This window comes from Lemur catta, chromosome 14 (genome assembly GCF_020740605.2).
Source record: "Lemur catta isolate mLemCat1 chromosome 14, mLemCat1.pri, whole genome shotgun sequence".
NCBI lineage: Eukaryota > Metazoa > Chordata > Mammalia > Primates > Lemuridae > Lemur > Lemur catta.
In genome coordinates, this window is record NC_059141.1 from 28731713 (window position 1) to 28747194 (window position 15482).

The 15482-nt window shown below is 43.0% G+C and overlaps 1 protein-coding gene across 1 annotated transcript in view; it reads right to left on the bottom strand.

Moving 5' to 3' along the window:
* PDE6C (phosphodiesterase 6C) overlaps window positions 1-12693 on the bottom strand; it is a 45219-nt gene extending 32526 nt beyond the window's left edge. The window contains exons 1-5 of the mRNA XM_045567787.1: window positions 12136-12693; window positions 5734-5886; window positions 5548-5637; window positions 4462-4602; window positions 1039-1113 (exon numbers count right to left, since the gene is read on the bottom strand). Coding sequence (XP_045423743.1) covers window positions 1039-1113; window positions 4462-4602; window positions 5548-5637; window positions 5734-5886; window positions 12136-12615 — 939 coding nt within the window. The 5' untranslated portion in view covers window positions 12616-12693. The remainder of the gene's footprint in view (window positions 1-1038; window positions 1114-4461; window positions 4603-5547; window positions 5638-5733; window positions 5887-12135) is intronic.
* Between the last annotated feature and the right edge of the window lie 2789 nt (window positions 12694-15482).

Sequence of the window (15482 nt, forward strand, 5' to 3'; positions counted from 1 at the left end):
AGAGAATGAGGAGAATATGAGAATAATCTTATTTTCCAAAGAAAACATTTTTTATTGAAGAACTTGTATTTTAAAACTCTTACGAATAGTGCCTTATTTCCCAACCACATTTTTTCATAACATAAGTTATCAAATTATTCATGTCCTGATTATAAGCTTGTAATAAAATCAGAACTATTACTGGCTATTTATCTACGTGCACAAGGCTGAATTAAATTAAGTTTTTAAAAAATTGAATTCCCCTCAAATATCTTTTGGGGAAATCTTTGGCTACCAAATCATCAGCTAGTCTGTTTGTTTGGTTTTTCTAACTAATCCCTTTTTGTTGTCCAAAAGTACCTGACATTAATAACTAGAACAAATTGTGTAATTTCTCAACTGCAGTCAATTGTACATCGTGTACAGCGAGTACATAACGCCCTTCCGACACTGGCTTATCTGAACAGGGGCCTTAGAAACAGGAGCATGCATTGTCAAATTGGGAAGGGACTTGAGAACTAGACTCTGTGCTTCATGCGGCAGAGGGCAAACCTGAGGCCTGGACACACTGCATCCCATTAACTTCTCTTTCCTGTGTGCTGGGGATTCCACGGTGAATAAAACAAATGTGGTTCCTGTCCTTGTGAAACTTGCAGTTGAGGGAAAACAAGTCTAACCCAACCCTTCCCTGGAGATTCCAATCCCACATATCTGAAGAAGGGCTCAGGCATGTCTTCCAAAAGTTGTACAGGTGGCTTTGATGCAGCCCTCTCTGCTGAGAACCACTTATTACCAAGCCCTGGCTTTACAGAAAAGGAAAAGGAGAGGTTAAGCAATGAGTTAAGGTAAGGGCCACACAGCTGGCTTGGGGCAGAGCTGGCACTTGAACCTCAAACTCCCTGTCCAGTGCTCTTTCTATTATTCCAGAATCCCACAGAAAGTTACAGGACTAAACCCCAGGACTTCCAGGCCAGTGCTCTTTCCTCTATGCGCTGCAGGCTCTTGTTTTAGCACCTGACACTATGCACAGATGGCATCAAGGAAGGCGTTGGCACTCACCCTGCCATCTGGTGTCTTTGGGCCTTTATAAGGCTCAGCTTCTCCAAGCTTTATTGGCCATTCATCGTAGAATTCCTGGAGGCGAGTATATGCAAACATTATTAAACAAACTGTTTCATGACCTACTGAGTCTTATATGAATTTTATGTGTTTGTATATTTTACATTAATCTGTAGTTCTGGAATTTTAGTGCTAAAAAGAACTAAAATTCCCAGCAATACTGCTTATGAGTCTGTGACTAGGAACAAGTCACTTAAGCTTTTTTCATCTGTAAAATGAAAATAATAATAGCATTTATACTAAAAAGTTATTGTGAGGATCAAATGAATAATACATACCAAACACCTAGCCTGGCACATGGTTCAAAGTACTCAATGTATAATAGCTCTTTTATAGACAATTAAACTAAATCTAGATCGATTAATAGCCTTGGCCAAGGTCACATGGAGTGGCCGACAGTGTTGGTTGTCTCACCCAACATCCATTCTCCCCACTTCATTGCTAGCAGAACCTGAGTTTATTTGAGTATCAGGTAGTGATTTCCCACCAGGGAAAAGGGGCCCTGCACAGCCCATGGGTGGTCTATGTGAGGTGCCTGGACTAGTTTGAGGGCAGGTCTGTGGCCCACTCTGGACAGAGAAGAAGGAGGAAAAGCCTGCTGGGGGACTACTGGGGACCTCACAAACATGCGACAGGTAGCTGAGACCTTGCCAGGAAGAAATGTTGAAAGCACCTGGGACTTTATTGACTGTATTGAGTTCTGAATCAACCAGTCCTAGAACTGTCCTACCCTGAGACTTCCTGTTAAATGAGATAATTCCCAACATATCATTAAAGATACTTTTAGCTGGGTCTGATGTTCCTTGCAGCCAAAGGCAGCCAACCAAATATACTCAGCTAGAAAGTCCTAGAACCAGGATTGGAATCCAGCTCTCTGATGCTTGGCCGTATGTTTATCCACTTAGAATAATGACTTTGAAAGAATAACTTCCAATCACAGGGATAGTAAAAAATATAAATGATATGTATAAATATAAATGATAGTTATTAATGTACTGAACTAGGAGGATTCCAACAGAATTAAACAAAATGAGAAATGAGCATTATATTGTGAATAATATTAAACGTTTCGTTATTTCTACTTCAAAATAATTAAAAATTTTTCAGAATACACATCAAATTGATAATGATAATATCATTTATCATGCACCTACTATGTGCTAGGCTATATATATATATATAATCCTCATAACTAATAAGAGATGTCCACATTTTACAGATGAGGAAACCAAGAATCACAGAGGTTAAAAGACTTGCTGAAAAAAAAGAACGAAGTCAGAGAACTGATACTACTTGAGTATCAGTTTACCATAAAAGCTACAGTAATCAAAACAATGCCGTATTGATGAAAGAAGAGATAAATAAATCAATAGACCAGAATTGACGCCCAGAATTAGACCCACACGAATACAGTCAACTGATCCTTGGCAAACGAGCAAAGGCAATGGACAAAGGATAGTCCTTTCAACAAATTGTGTTAGAACAACTGAACATCCACATGCAAGAAACAGTGAATCTAGACACAGACCTAAATGTAGAACACAGCCTATAAAAATTCTAGACGATGACATAGGAGAAAATCTAGATGAACTTGGGAGGAGGTTTGTTTTTTTGTTTGTTTGTTTTGATTTGGTTTTTTGAGACAGGGTCTCACTCTGTTGCCCAGGCTACAGTGGAGTATCGTCATCATAGCTCACTGCAGCCTTGAACTCCTGGGCTCAAGCAATTCTCCTACCTCAGCCACTGGGGTAGCTGGGACTACAGGTGTGTACCACCACACCTGGATAAGTCTAATATTTTTTGTAGAGATGGTATCTTGCTGTGTTGCCCAAACTGGTCTCAAATTCCTGGGCTCAACGATTCTCCCACTTTGGCCCCCTGAAGTGCTGGAATTACAGGCATGAGCCACCATGCTCAGCCATGAATTTAAGTTTGGCAAGAGTTTTTAGATACAACACCAAAGCACAATTCATGAAAAAAAAATTCAAAAATTAGACTTCATTAAAATTAAAAACTTGCACTATACAGAAGGCACTGTTAAGAGAATGAAAAAATAAGTCACAGACTGGGAGAAAATATTTGCAAAACATATATTAAATAAAGGATTTGTATGCAATAAATACAAAGAACTCTTAAAACTGAACAATAAGAAAACAACCCATTTAAAAAATGGGCAAAATATCTGAACGGACATCTCACTAAAGATATACAAATATCAAGTAAGCATATGAAAAGATGCTCAACATCATATGTCATTAGGGAATTGCAAATTAAAACAACAATGAGATACCACAACACACCTATTAAAATAGCTAAAACCCAAAATACTGACATAACCAACTGCTGGCAAGGATGTGGAGCAACAGGAACTTTCATTCACTGCTGGTGGATATGCAAAATGGTCACTTTGGAAAACAGTCTGGTGGTTTCTTGCAAAGATAAATGTGGTCTTACAATATAATCCAGCAATTGCCCTCTTTGGTATTCACTCAAATGAGTTGAAAGGTATATACAAAAACTTACACTCAATGTTTACAGCAGCTTTATTCATAATTGCCAAAAATTAGAAGCAGCCAAGACATCCTTCAACAGGTGAATGAATAAACAAATACCTATACAATGGAATATTATTTAGTGATAAAAAGAAATGAGCTATGGAGCCATGAAAAGACATGGAGGAAATTTAAATGCATATTGCTAAGTGAAAAGCCAGTCTGAATAAGCTACAGACTATATGATTTCAACTATATGATATTCTGGAAGATGCAAAACTATAAAGGCAGCAAAAAAATCAGTGGCTACCAGGCGTTTGGAGGATGAGAGAGATGAAAAGGTGGAGCACAGAGGGTTTTTAGGGCACTGAAACAATTCCATATGATATGGTAATAGCAGATATATGACATTACGCAATTGTCAAAACCCATAGAACAACACAAAGAGTGAACCTTAATGTAAACTATGGACTTTAATTAATAATAATGTATCAATATTGGCTCATCATACCACACTAATGCAGAATGGTAATAGCTGGGGAAACTGGTGAGTGGGTGAGGAAGGAAGAAAGAACTCTGTACTTTCTGCTCAATTTTTCTGTAAACTTAAAACTAACTGCTCTAAAAATTAATGACTATTAATTAATTCAAAAAAGAAAAAAACTTGCTGAAGACATAGCTAGGAGGTAGAAAAGCCAAGATTCAAGCCTGTATTTTTTGGACCCAAAATGCACAGTTTTGTCACTGTTCTTGTGATATACAATGACTAATATTTAACATCATGTACCCATTTTTTTGAGGATCACATTTCATATGGCACGCATTTTATAGGAGATTTTAGGTGAGGCAAAATGTATGGAATAATAAGGACCTTCTCCTTGGTCATGTCCAGCAGTCCGATGGAATACCGTTCACAGTTCAGATATGTTCTAACAGTGTACAGTGCTTTGTGAAACTGTCGCTCAACATCTGTGAGTTCTTCAAAAACTTTATTGGCTGACCACATAAGGATCTGAAAGCAAGTATTCAAAAGAAAACAGTTAGAACAAGACACACTATGGAGAGATAGAGCATTAGCTAAAAGAAAGCATGAGGTGCATCTAATAAAATGAATACATATCACCAGTAAATGCAATTCTATTTTTGAACATGTGTACCTCCAGCAAGCTATTCAGATTCTCTAGGTGGGGTGATGAGGAGATCTTTGTATGGCTCTGGGTTTATGAAGGGAAATAGCCATGATTGGTCCCCATGTCCACATGTTTTGATTTCAAAGGGTAAGTGCCCTAAAATTGGATGCAGAGATAGTCCCTGGGCAAAGGGCCCAGCACTGGTGGTCCATGGGCCCCTGCTGGTCCTTGTGGGAAAAAAGGCACATACCTCCTTCCATGAGTCCTGAGCTAGTCAGAGGTTACCTTGTCTGGAGAGTTGGAATGAGAAGCTGCCTGCATCCCATCCCCTACTCCTGCATTGTACTCATGAGGAAACTGAGGCCCACAGAGTGGCCCAGACTCAGGTGCCCTGGATTCTAATACTGCTCCTCATCCTCTGCCTCGTGGAAGCAATGGACTTCAGAGGAGTGATTTTTTTCCTCAAATGAATGGCTTTACTACAACCCAGGAACTGCTAAGAGCTTCATGTGAGAGCTAATGACAATTGGATAGCCACAACCACCATGTGAAGTAGGTACTATAATTATCATTGCCATCTCAGAGACGAAGAAACCAAGGCCACCCAGGATATAGACAGTTGTACACACAGATGGAGGGCTGGGGGGTGGGGATTGAGGGGGAGATCATGAGAGGACATCTGGGCCTGGAGTTTGGGGATCTGCTCCACGTGGCTTAAAACCCACAGGGGATAGGAGACAGGGAGAGGAGAGGTCTGGGCTTGTGGCCTCTGGGTCCTTTTGTCAAAACAGGCCAGCATGGAGTGATTAATGTCACCTTCCTTTTACCTGGCTTCTTCGGGATTCAATACTGTACAGGTAGCTGGTATGATGAAGTTTCAGGATGACAGCAACAAAGTTGAGGTATTTGGAAAAGACCTACAGATGGCAGAGAAGAACAAATTACATCTTTCCTTTGGTGTACAGCAAATAAATTTCCAGAGACTTGGACCAGATGCCCAGGGTTAGCATTACCTCTTCATCATGTTTGGAAAATTCAGGTGCATTTACTTTGTTAATTGCCATAACCACAGCAAGGACCTCCTTGCCCATCACGATTGGGGTTGCCAGCAGGTTCTTGGTCACATACCCGGTTTGCTTGTCCATGTAGTCAGAAAAATGGCTGTTCTGAAAAAAATGTTTACACGTTTGCCAAAGTGGCCCAAACTCATTGAATGGTCGACCTAGGGATGGTGACAGATTGTTCCCCCTAATCCAGTAGTACTGACAGGCAACCAGGGCCCCAGCACAGTGGTCCCCAGCAAACATTTCCACTCTCCCCACCATTCTATGACTGCATCGAATGAAATCACCTGTTTCAGAATGAGCATTTCCCACCTGAGCAATGAGCTGAGATTAGGCTGAGGTTGGGCCAGGAGACGAGAGAGATGCCACAGCCAAGTGGAAAGTAAAGTGCTAAGAGCGAGGGACGGGTAGGCTTGGGGTTGCAATGGACAGAGAGTATGTGCAAGGCAGGAGAACACAGCTGGGATCCCAGACAGAGTTCATGGGGCTTCTGTCTCTAATTATGAAGGTAAAATGTGCACTTGAAACCATCAACCCATACATCATAACATAAAGAAAAAATTAATGATTCACCCAAATTCTTTCCAATCCTGCCTACTTGAGGAAATCAGTGTGAACTGCTTGATATTATCTCCTTCTGTGCCTTTCTCTGTGCTTGGATAAAGATTTGCTTTTCTATTTTATAAAACAGAAAATTCTCTATTTTTCCTTTTCTAATTTTATATAATACATTCATCACTTAACAATGTCTTAAGGACTTCCCTCCAGACCAAGCGTATGGATGTGAATTCAGTTCTTAGATTCCTGCACACAACTCCACGCGGGACAATCTGTGATCCACTTAACTGTCCTCTACTGATGCAGTCTGTTTACAAACAATATTGCAGTAATCATTCTTGCTTTTATTTTTACATGATGGATTCCCCAAAGTGGAAAGCCCTTTTGCTGGGCCAACATATCCCTATTGCATACCAACATATGCAGTTTTTATTTACATAGATTACTTTCACAAAATGTTGAAATTCTCAGTCCCACTGACCCTGTGCGATAGGACCATCCTCTTGCCAGCATCAGATACTTATCAGATTTTAAAATTCTATCAAACTAATGTCTTCCATTCATATTTTTTCTTTCTTTCTTTGAGAGAGAGGAAAGTGGATCTTTCCAGATATAGCCCTACAGAGTAGATGGCAGAGAGGATCCTAACACTCTGGCTGTGGCAAGGGCTGAGCGATGTGTCTGAGAAGGACATGAATGGAAGGGCTGGGGAAGGTCAAGGAAGGCAGTGACCTTATCAGCTGTCATTTCAGGGAACACCTTCCCTAGCTGGATTTAGACCCAGCCTTCCTTGAGTCCTGCCATTTCCCCTTTGTACCTGGGTCGTCTTCAATTAGAACTGAACTGTCAGCCTAACTCTGAGACTCACTGGCAAAAATGAATGCGGTGCTCCTTTCCCAGGTTGGCTCATTTCCCCTTCCCTGTGCTGATGGTGCTTCTCAAAGCAGCACAGACCTTGGAGGCTGGATTCTGTTTCGTTTCCCAAAGTAAAAAAATACCAGAGTCCACTGCGTGTGATTTCCAGACCAGGAACGAGGGCTGCTCGGGTGATAGAACTCACACCGCTGGACTCAGAGCAGCAGTCCCGAGCCCGGCCTCAGAGTCACCTGCAGATGACTGCAGATTCCAAGATCTCACAGCACAGTCACCCAGCCCTGGTCTCCTAAAGTGGAATCTGTGCTTTTAAGTGCCCCAGGTAATTCTTAGGTTCAACTCAATGGGTGCAGGGCCCTGGGGGAGGACCCCTAGAAACGGAACCATTCACAGAGGAAAGGTGAGACGTGAAGGGGACGCACAATGCAGCGCCTTAGCCCAGATCTCTTTTACCAAAGTAGAAACACACAAACCAGCTATTTATTTAGGAGGCAGCATTGCATAAAGACAAAGAAGGTTCTGGAGTCAGACTTCTTCGGCTGCACCGGGCCCCAATTTATTAGCTGTATGATCCTGAGCATGTGTCCTCCAGAGGGCCAGCACTGTGTCTGGTGCCAAGAGCCACCTTTCTCTCCTAACCACTTTATCTGTTACTTCTCTCTGCTTTATCTGTTACCTCTCTTCCTGTAGGGTCTTCACCCTTAGGGCAAAGTGTCTCCAGACTCTGTTAGATCCTTTCTCTTAATCCATTGTTTGTCCAGGCCAGCTTGCATTGTTTTCCTCCTACCATTACCCACTCAGATAGTGATCACCTTCATTTACACAGCAACCCTGGGCACTAAAGGAACAATCCAAATACCAGAAACACGCACCACGGACTGAAGTCAAGCAGCAACTCTTTCCAAACACATTTCATGCTGCAGCTTCAAAACTTGATGCCATTTTATTCCAGATTCTAAACACAAGAAAATATTCTTAAGTTGAATCTGCTGTTTTGAGAAAATGGCGACGTTTCAAAGTTTAATGCTGGTTTATTATTGCATCTGAAAGCCCTGGGTAAACCATCCATCAAATTGCAGCATGGGAGAGACAAGGCTTTTTAGTTTTTTTTCTTTTTTTTTTTCACTACTCAAACAATCCTTTGTGAAGTTTCTTTGAGTAAATCCTGTGGGCTTGCCCCTTGGGGGACCCTCTTTAAAGAAGCCCCTGAGGGTACAGAGAGCATTGTACAGAGCAGCAGGAGCCCTGATCCCTCCGGGATCTCAGTATTGCTAAATCCTGATTAAACACCCTTAACCCTTGCGATCAGGAAAGAAAGAGAGGAGGGAAGGAAGAGAGAGGAAGAAGGATTTTTAACCCACAATCAGAATCAGGATTAACCAAACAGTTATTGGACAGCTTTCCCAAGAGAGAAAGAAACAACTTGAAGAGCCTATCTCTCGGTTTCCTGTTGTTAAAAGTTCTCCTGCCTTTAACCTGTTTTAAAACAGCCAATAATCATTGACCCAACCACACTCAGCCCCCAAGCCCCTACTGGTATAATGACAATATTGTCATAGCTGTCATTTATTGAGCATCTACTATAAGTCAGGCACTTTATGCCCATTTAATCCGTACATTTGCTCATCCCCACTTCTATGTGTGGAAACTCAATCCATCACACAGTTACTAAGTCACAGGCACAGATCTGCACCAAGGTTCGCCTAATGCCAGAGCCCTCTGCCTATACCATGGTGCTTCCCTGTTACCTTCACGGACCTCCAAGGTCAGGAGTTTCTGGATCTACATCTTTGTCTAGGTGTGAGAAGTCTCTCCTCACCTGTGCCCACACTGCTAACCAGAGACAAACCGTGTGTGGTCAGTGATGAGGTAGAAAAAGGGAAGCCTCAAAGACCTGGATTATTGTCCTAGACCTGCCATGTCCTTTCTACCTGACTGGAGCGGGTTTCTACTATGTAGGATGGAAGTAAAAAATATAGTCCCTGCACAGGATCTTTGTCAGAATCAAGTAAGATTAAGAATGAGAAAAATGGGGCCGGGTGAGGTGACTCATGTCTGTAATCCTAGCACTCTGGGAGGCAGAGGCGGGTGGATTGCTCAAGGTCAGGAGTTCGAGACCAGCCTGAGCAAGAGCGAGACCCCATCTCTACTAAAAATAGAAAGAAATTAGCTGGACAACTAAAAATATATAGAAAAAATTAGCCGGGCATGGTGGTGCATGCCTGTAGTCTCAGCTACTTGGGAGGCTGAGGTAGAAGGATCGCTTGAGCCCAGGAGTTTGAGGTTGTTGTGAGTGAGGCTGACGCCACGGCACTCTAGCCCAGGCAACAGAGTGAGACTCAAAAAAAAAAACAAAAAACAAAAGAATGAGAAAGATGCTTAATAAATTGTCAAATGCAATGAAAACCTGAAGAATTACTCAGAAATTTCATTTAAAACATTGGTTTCCACCTTTTTTCTCATTGCAGATTTTACTGCAGTGGCTAAAGCAAAGTGACACGGCAGGGGTGCAGGGGAGGGAGGAAAGAGCAGGAGACAGAGTCAGGTACCTCTGTCCCAGCCCTTGTCATTCACTGACATGCACCATGTACTCCAGGGAGACACAGCTCCGCCAACCTCAACTTCCTGTCTGCCACAGGACAGAGTTGGGCTGAAGACTCCATAAGCCTTTTCTGTCTCTAATATTCCACACTGGACTTGAAATTCACTTCCTTCTCCTGTGTGTGCTCACCCTATAGACCGATGGTTTTCAACATTGCCTGCATATTGAAATTACCTGGGGAGCTTTTTAAAAATACTAAAGTCTGCATTCCAACTTCTGAGAGTCCGTTGTAATTGTTCTATTGAGAGGCTCAGACATCAGTATTTTTTTTAAAAAGCTACCAATTTGATTTTAATATATAGCCAGAGTTGAAAAGCACACTCTAGAGGGAAAAGGAATGTTTAGAAGCAGTAGGAATGGAAAGCAAATGAGGCCTTTGTCCTTCCTCTGAGCTCAGAAGGGTGTCTGCCTCCAGCACACATTGCTGTGTCCCACCCAAAACAGCCAGGAGTCCTCGAGAGAAGAAAGGAGAGACACCCCCCACCCTACCCACTGCCACCAAGAACTGCCCTGTCTGTGCCTTGATGCTCACCATGGACAGTGACAGACCAAACCACCTCATCTCTCAAGCAGCTACATTCTAATATTTTTCCTCAACACGAAGAACTAGGCTCATTAAAGCATTATGGCAGAAATTATTTGACCCACCCCTTTTTAAAAAAATTTTGGAAAAAAATTCTTGAATGTCACTCTCTTAAGTTTGATGTCCCAGTAGAGACAGGCTCAGCTGGAGACTGTCAAGAAGCATATTCCTACGAGAAGACCTCAGGGTGTGGGGACATGGCCTTCTAGCTGGTGTCAGAACTTCGCCTCAAGGGCACGTATCGGTTTAGTTGTCTGAAGCAGCTGCCTCAAAGGCAAACTTAAACTAGCTTCAACTCGCTAAGGCTAGCGGGAGGAACTGGGAAGGACTGAGGGCTCTACAGGGCCCCACGGCAACCCTTGCCCCTGAGGGGGGTCCCAGGGTTGTTTGCCAAGTGTCCCTCATGTTTGACGACTTCTGCACCTCCTGGGTCTGAGCGAATCTTCCACTGTAATCAGCTTCAGGAGGCATTTAGGGGATTATCCTCCTGCCTCTCCAGCTGCTCCTACTCACCCCTGCACAGAGCCTTTCACGAGCTGCTCTCATTCAATTCCATTCCATCATAACCCATTTCTTCCTTTTATTAATAGTAAATCATGATAACGGAACACGTGTAGAGAAGGGGCTGCCAGGAGGAACTCCAAACTGGTATCCAGGATTATTGCTGAGAGGAGGGATTATGGAGGATTAGCATTTACCCTTTTTGTTCATTTGTATCCTATATTGTTCTTTTTTTTTTTTTCTTTCAAGACAAGGTCTTGCTCTGTCACCCAGGCTAGAGTGCAGTGGCATCACCATAGCTCACTGCAGCCTCAAACTCCTGGGCTCAGGTGGTCCTCCTGCCTCAGCCTTCTTAGTAGCTGGGACTACAGGCGTGTGCCACTGCGCCCAGCTACTTTTTCTATCTTTGTGAAGATGGGGGTCTTGCTATGTTGCCCAGGCTGGTCTTGAACTCCTGGCTTCAAGGGATCCTCCCATCTTGGCCTCCCAAAGTGCTGGGATTAGAGGAATGAGCCACCATGTCCAGCCTTGATTTTTCTAACATGAACATGCATTGTAATGATAAAAAGGATGAGTTAATTTTTCTGTTTTTATAAGGGGCATAAAAAAGCCTGTGTTTGTTATGCCCAAAGCAGTATGTGGTTGGTCTTCAGAGGGTCCAAATGTCCCATTTAGGTGATTGAAATTCTTGATAGATCTGAGCTATTGGAGTGTGGGGGTGGACAATTGCACTTAACCATCACCTAAAGTTACATTTATAATGATCCAAATGCCAATACCTGAACTTTCAAATGGCATCATTTTTTCTTCTTGCACATTTGGTCTATAGATGAAAGAATCAATTTATGAGCCAATCTATCCCAAAGAACTAAACATCTTCAAAGGGCTGTGAACAAGAGGCACGGGAGAAGAAAAATCCCCCAAGCACCAGAGGAGTTTGCAAGGGAACAGGTGTGGAAGGCAGGACTGCCTGATAAAATGCCAAACATTACATAGAACATACTTATACTAAAACAATTATTCATTGTTTATCTGAAATTCAAGTTTAGTGGGGCACTTTGTATTTTTATTTGCTAGGTCTGGCAATGCTGGGCCTGGGTGCTCCTCTTCCTCACTGCTTGCATTCTCAGGTTATAACCAGACCAATTCCACAAGGATGGCGCCATCTTTGTTTCCCACTGATTGCTCACTGACCCCGCCAAGACCTCTGCCCCACCATCATAAGGCCACCTACCTTTTGCACATCTGGGACATTAAGGGGTTTCTTCGTGTGAGCAACCCAACCCACTATCCCGATGTCCAGGGGAAACACAACTTCTCTGTCAGGGGCCACCAGGTTGTCCTCAAACTTGGAGGTGGGAGTGACATTCAGCAGTCTAGAAGCCACCTCGGGCGTGCCATTGCGGGCCCGGCACAAGAACAGGCTGCAGCGGTCGGCCTGCAGCAGCTGGGCCAGCCTCTGCAGGGCCCTGTGAACTGCCAGCTCCGGGCCACTCGCCTCCTCCTGCACCATCTGTAGCAGCTCCAAGCACAGGGCTGACTCCTCCACCTGTGTCAGCTCAGGGAAGGACACGCTGGCCTGGACAGACACTTGGCTGTTCTTGAAGATTTCTCCCAGCGCCTCTGCCCGCAGCTTCCTGTCGAAGTACTCCTTGGCGAACCGAGGGTTCTCCTCCAGGTATTTCTCCACGGCATCCTGGCTGACCTCCCCCATGGCGTGGCTTGCTTTGCTGCTGTTGTTCAGAAAGGAAGACCCTCAGAGCGCTACCTGAGGCAGAGTGACAGGAAGGAAACACATCCTGGTCAGAATTACTAAGGAAACCCTGAGTGGTGCCTCACGGGACCCCCAAAGGTGGAGCAGAGTGGTCACTTAGCAGAGCTTTCAAACTGCCTGTACCCCTGCCGATCTGACAGAAGGCCCTGGCTTAGGGCGGGAGTCAGGAAGCAGAGGATTACAGAGTTCCTCAGGACACTAAAGCCCTGAGCACTATTAGCTCATAAGCCCTCTGAGAATCCTCGCAGCATCTTAGATCAGCCAGGCGAGTGGCAAGCTGAAGTGTCTATTCTAGAAAAATAACTGACCTTTGGCTGCTGGCCACGGCAAGACAGAATCACTGACCTGTCCGCTGATTACACTACAGGAGCATCAACTTGGCGAGGTGAACGGTTCTTGCATAATAGCTACAGGAAGTAAAACTATTTAGATCTCAAAAGTGCTTGCATTCTTTTTTTGTCTGTTGTTTGTTTATATAGAAATTTTAATGAACATTTGTGGGGAGGAGATGGAAGGGCATCAACAAAACATAAAAGCAAATATTAAACTTTTCTTAAAAGTCCTTTGATCAGCCAGGTTGCTTGGCCTACTCTTTCTCTAAAATCCTCACTTCTCAATCCCCCGCACTTTAGAGAGCTTGACCTCCAAAGTGTCTTAAAGCAACAAACCTTGGGCTTATTATTAGAGAAATGACCACGGCAAAACATTGCCCAATGATCCAAGCCTGATCAAGTCGCAAATTGAATAATACAAAAGGTAACCCATGTAGTTGCTAACTGGGTCTTCCTGCTAAGCATATTAGTTTGGATTTTGTTTTCAATGGTAAGAGCCAGACATCATGCATGTTTGCTCCAAGGTATTAAATCTACTGGACTTGTCTGTTGCTAGGATCCTAAACGTCTCAGGCACTACTGGCATAGAAAGAACACACGTCACTACTTAGTTCTGTTTAATGTTCAGTTTATTAAGCTTTTCCATCTATTAAGCACATTTCCCCAAATATTTAAACATGATTATGCAACTCATGTCAAACTACACATTTCATGGACCAATTGCCTTGAATATTTAAATGCTGATTTCAAACTTAGTCAAGATGTTTTGAACATTTCAATAAAGCTGCAAACCAAATACGACAAATTCTCTTAAATGAAAAACACACAACATGTTGTAGTGACTCTAAAACTTATTATTACATCCACATTTATGTTCACAAGTTCACTTCAAAAATAGCAAGCCCATGGGTTTCATTTATTCTCTAAACTTAAAGCTTTACCTCTCTAGAGTGATGATAATCTTATCAGTCACAAAAGAAAAAGAGATTCATTGAGGTTGCAGGTTCTAGGTTATGAATTGAGAGACTCTAGGCTGGAAGATAGTTTTCACAGGGGCACAGAACTCAAAACAGTCATTTGTTGGGTTATGCCACTTCTAGGGTAGAGTTTCACCTGCTATCTCAAAGCATCTTGTCAGGCACATACATTTTCTTCCACTTTCTCGTTTTACAATCAAGTCTAGCCTCAGGAGGGTCCTCCTAGGATGGCCTACCTACTTCATAACATCCCGTTAGCATCTCATTATAATTAGAATAATGCACAAGTGTATTTCCCAGGAGGGTGTTGAGTCAACAAAGTCACCCCTCCTATCAAACCATCCTCATCCTCTAACAGTTTTGGACACTCTGTTTTACCTGGTTATTTTGTCTGAGGCTGATGCAGTTCCTACTTCTCCCAAAAGTATTCTGTTGTGGGAATCCTCAATTCTCTAGTTCCATTCTTCCCTATTTAAACAGAGAGAGAAAAACCCGTATCTGTATTCTATATACAGATTTATACTTAACAGGAAAAACAAAATCCCCATATATGCTAATCTTCCCCTACTTATAAAAATGAAAGTTAATTTGGAAAAGAAACATTCTATTATAGCCAGCATTCTTTTGCTTTTGTAACGACTTATAGATTTGGTAGAGACTTCATGTTTCCCTTATGTGATTCTGCCCTTCTCCCAGCTCTATGGAAGGGCCACCATTCTCTGCATTTCCCTCCAGGTAGAGCCATATGACTAATTTTGGCCAATGGGTTGTAGGCAGAAATGGCACTTTCGGATAGGAATCATTAATTGCTTGGGTGAGAGGTTCCAGCTCTCTCTTCCCCAGATGGAGGGGCCTCCTGAACCTCAGAGTGAGGATGTCATGTGACACAGGCCCCTGCTGACCTGAGAGGGACATGTGGCATGATGAGAAATAAACCTGTCTTGTTTTTAGCCTCCGAGGCGTGAGGGTTATTGTTGCTGCCTAATAACCAAATCCATTCTGACAGTTGCACTTCTGCCGTGGGGACTTAGGGAATAGTCCCTGCTCTACAAGCACTTGTGGTGTAGGAAGGGAGATAAGATGAGTGCATAAAAAGCCAAGAGACATAGAACGGAATATGATAAATGCCAGAAGTGAGCTACACACACCCGGCTATGAGAATTTATAAAAGGGATCACGTCTAGTGTGGGAGGAGACAGGGAGGAAATCGAGAGTATTCCAGGTGGTGGTGACAGCAGAAGCAATGGCATGGGGTGTGGGGTAATATCAGGAGAACAACGAGAGATGACTCTGGAAAGGTAGGTTGGACCCTGATTACAGGGGCCTCAGAGGCTATACTGAGGATTTTGCATCCTGAAAGGTTTTTGAGGTGGAAAGTGACACTATTAGGGTTCTTTATAAATTTAGTCTGGTAGTGCTGAGGAATATAACTTGGAGAAAAGAACTACTGGATATTGGGGTACAGATTAAGAAGCTATATTGCATTTGGCCCATTATT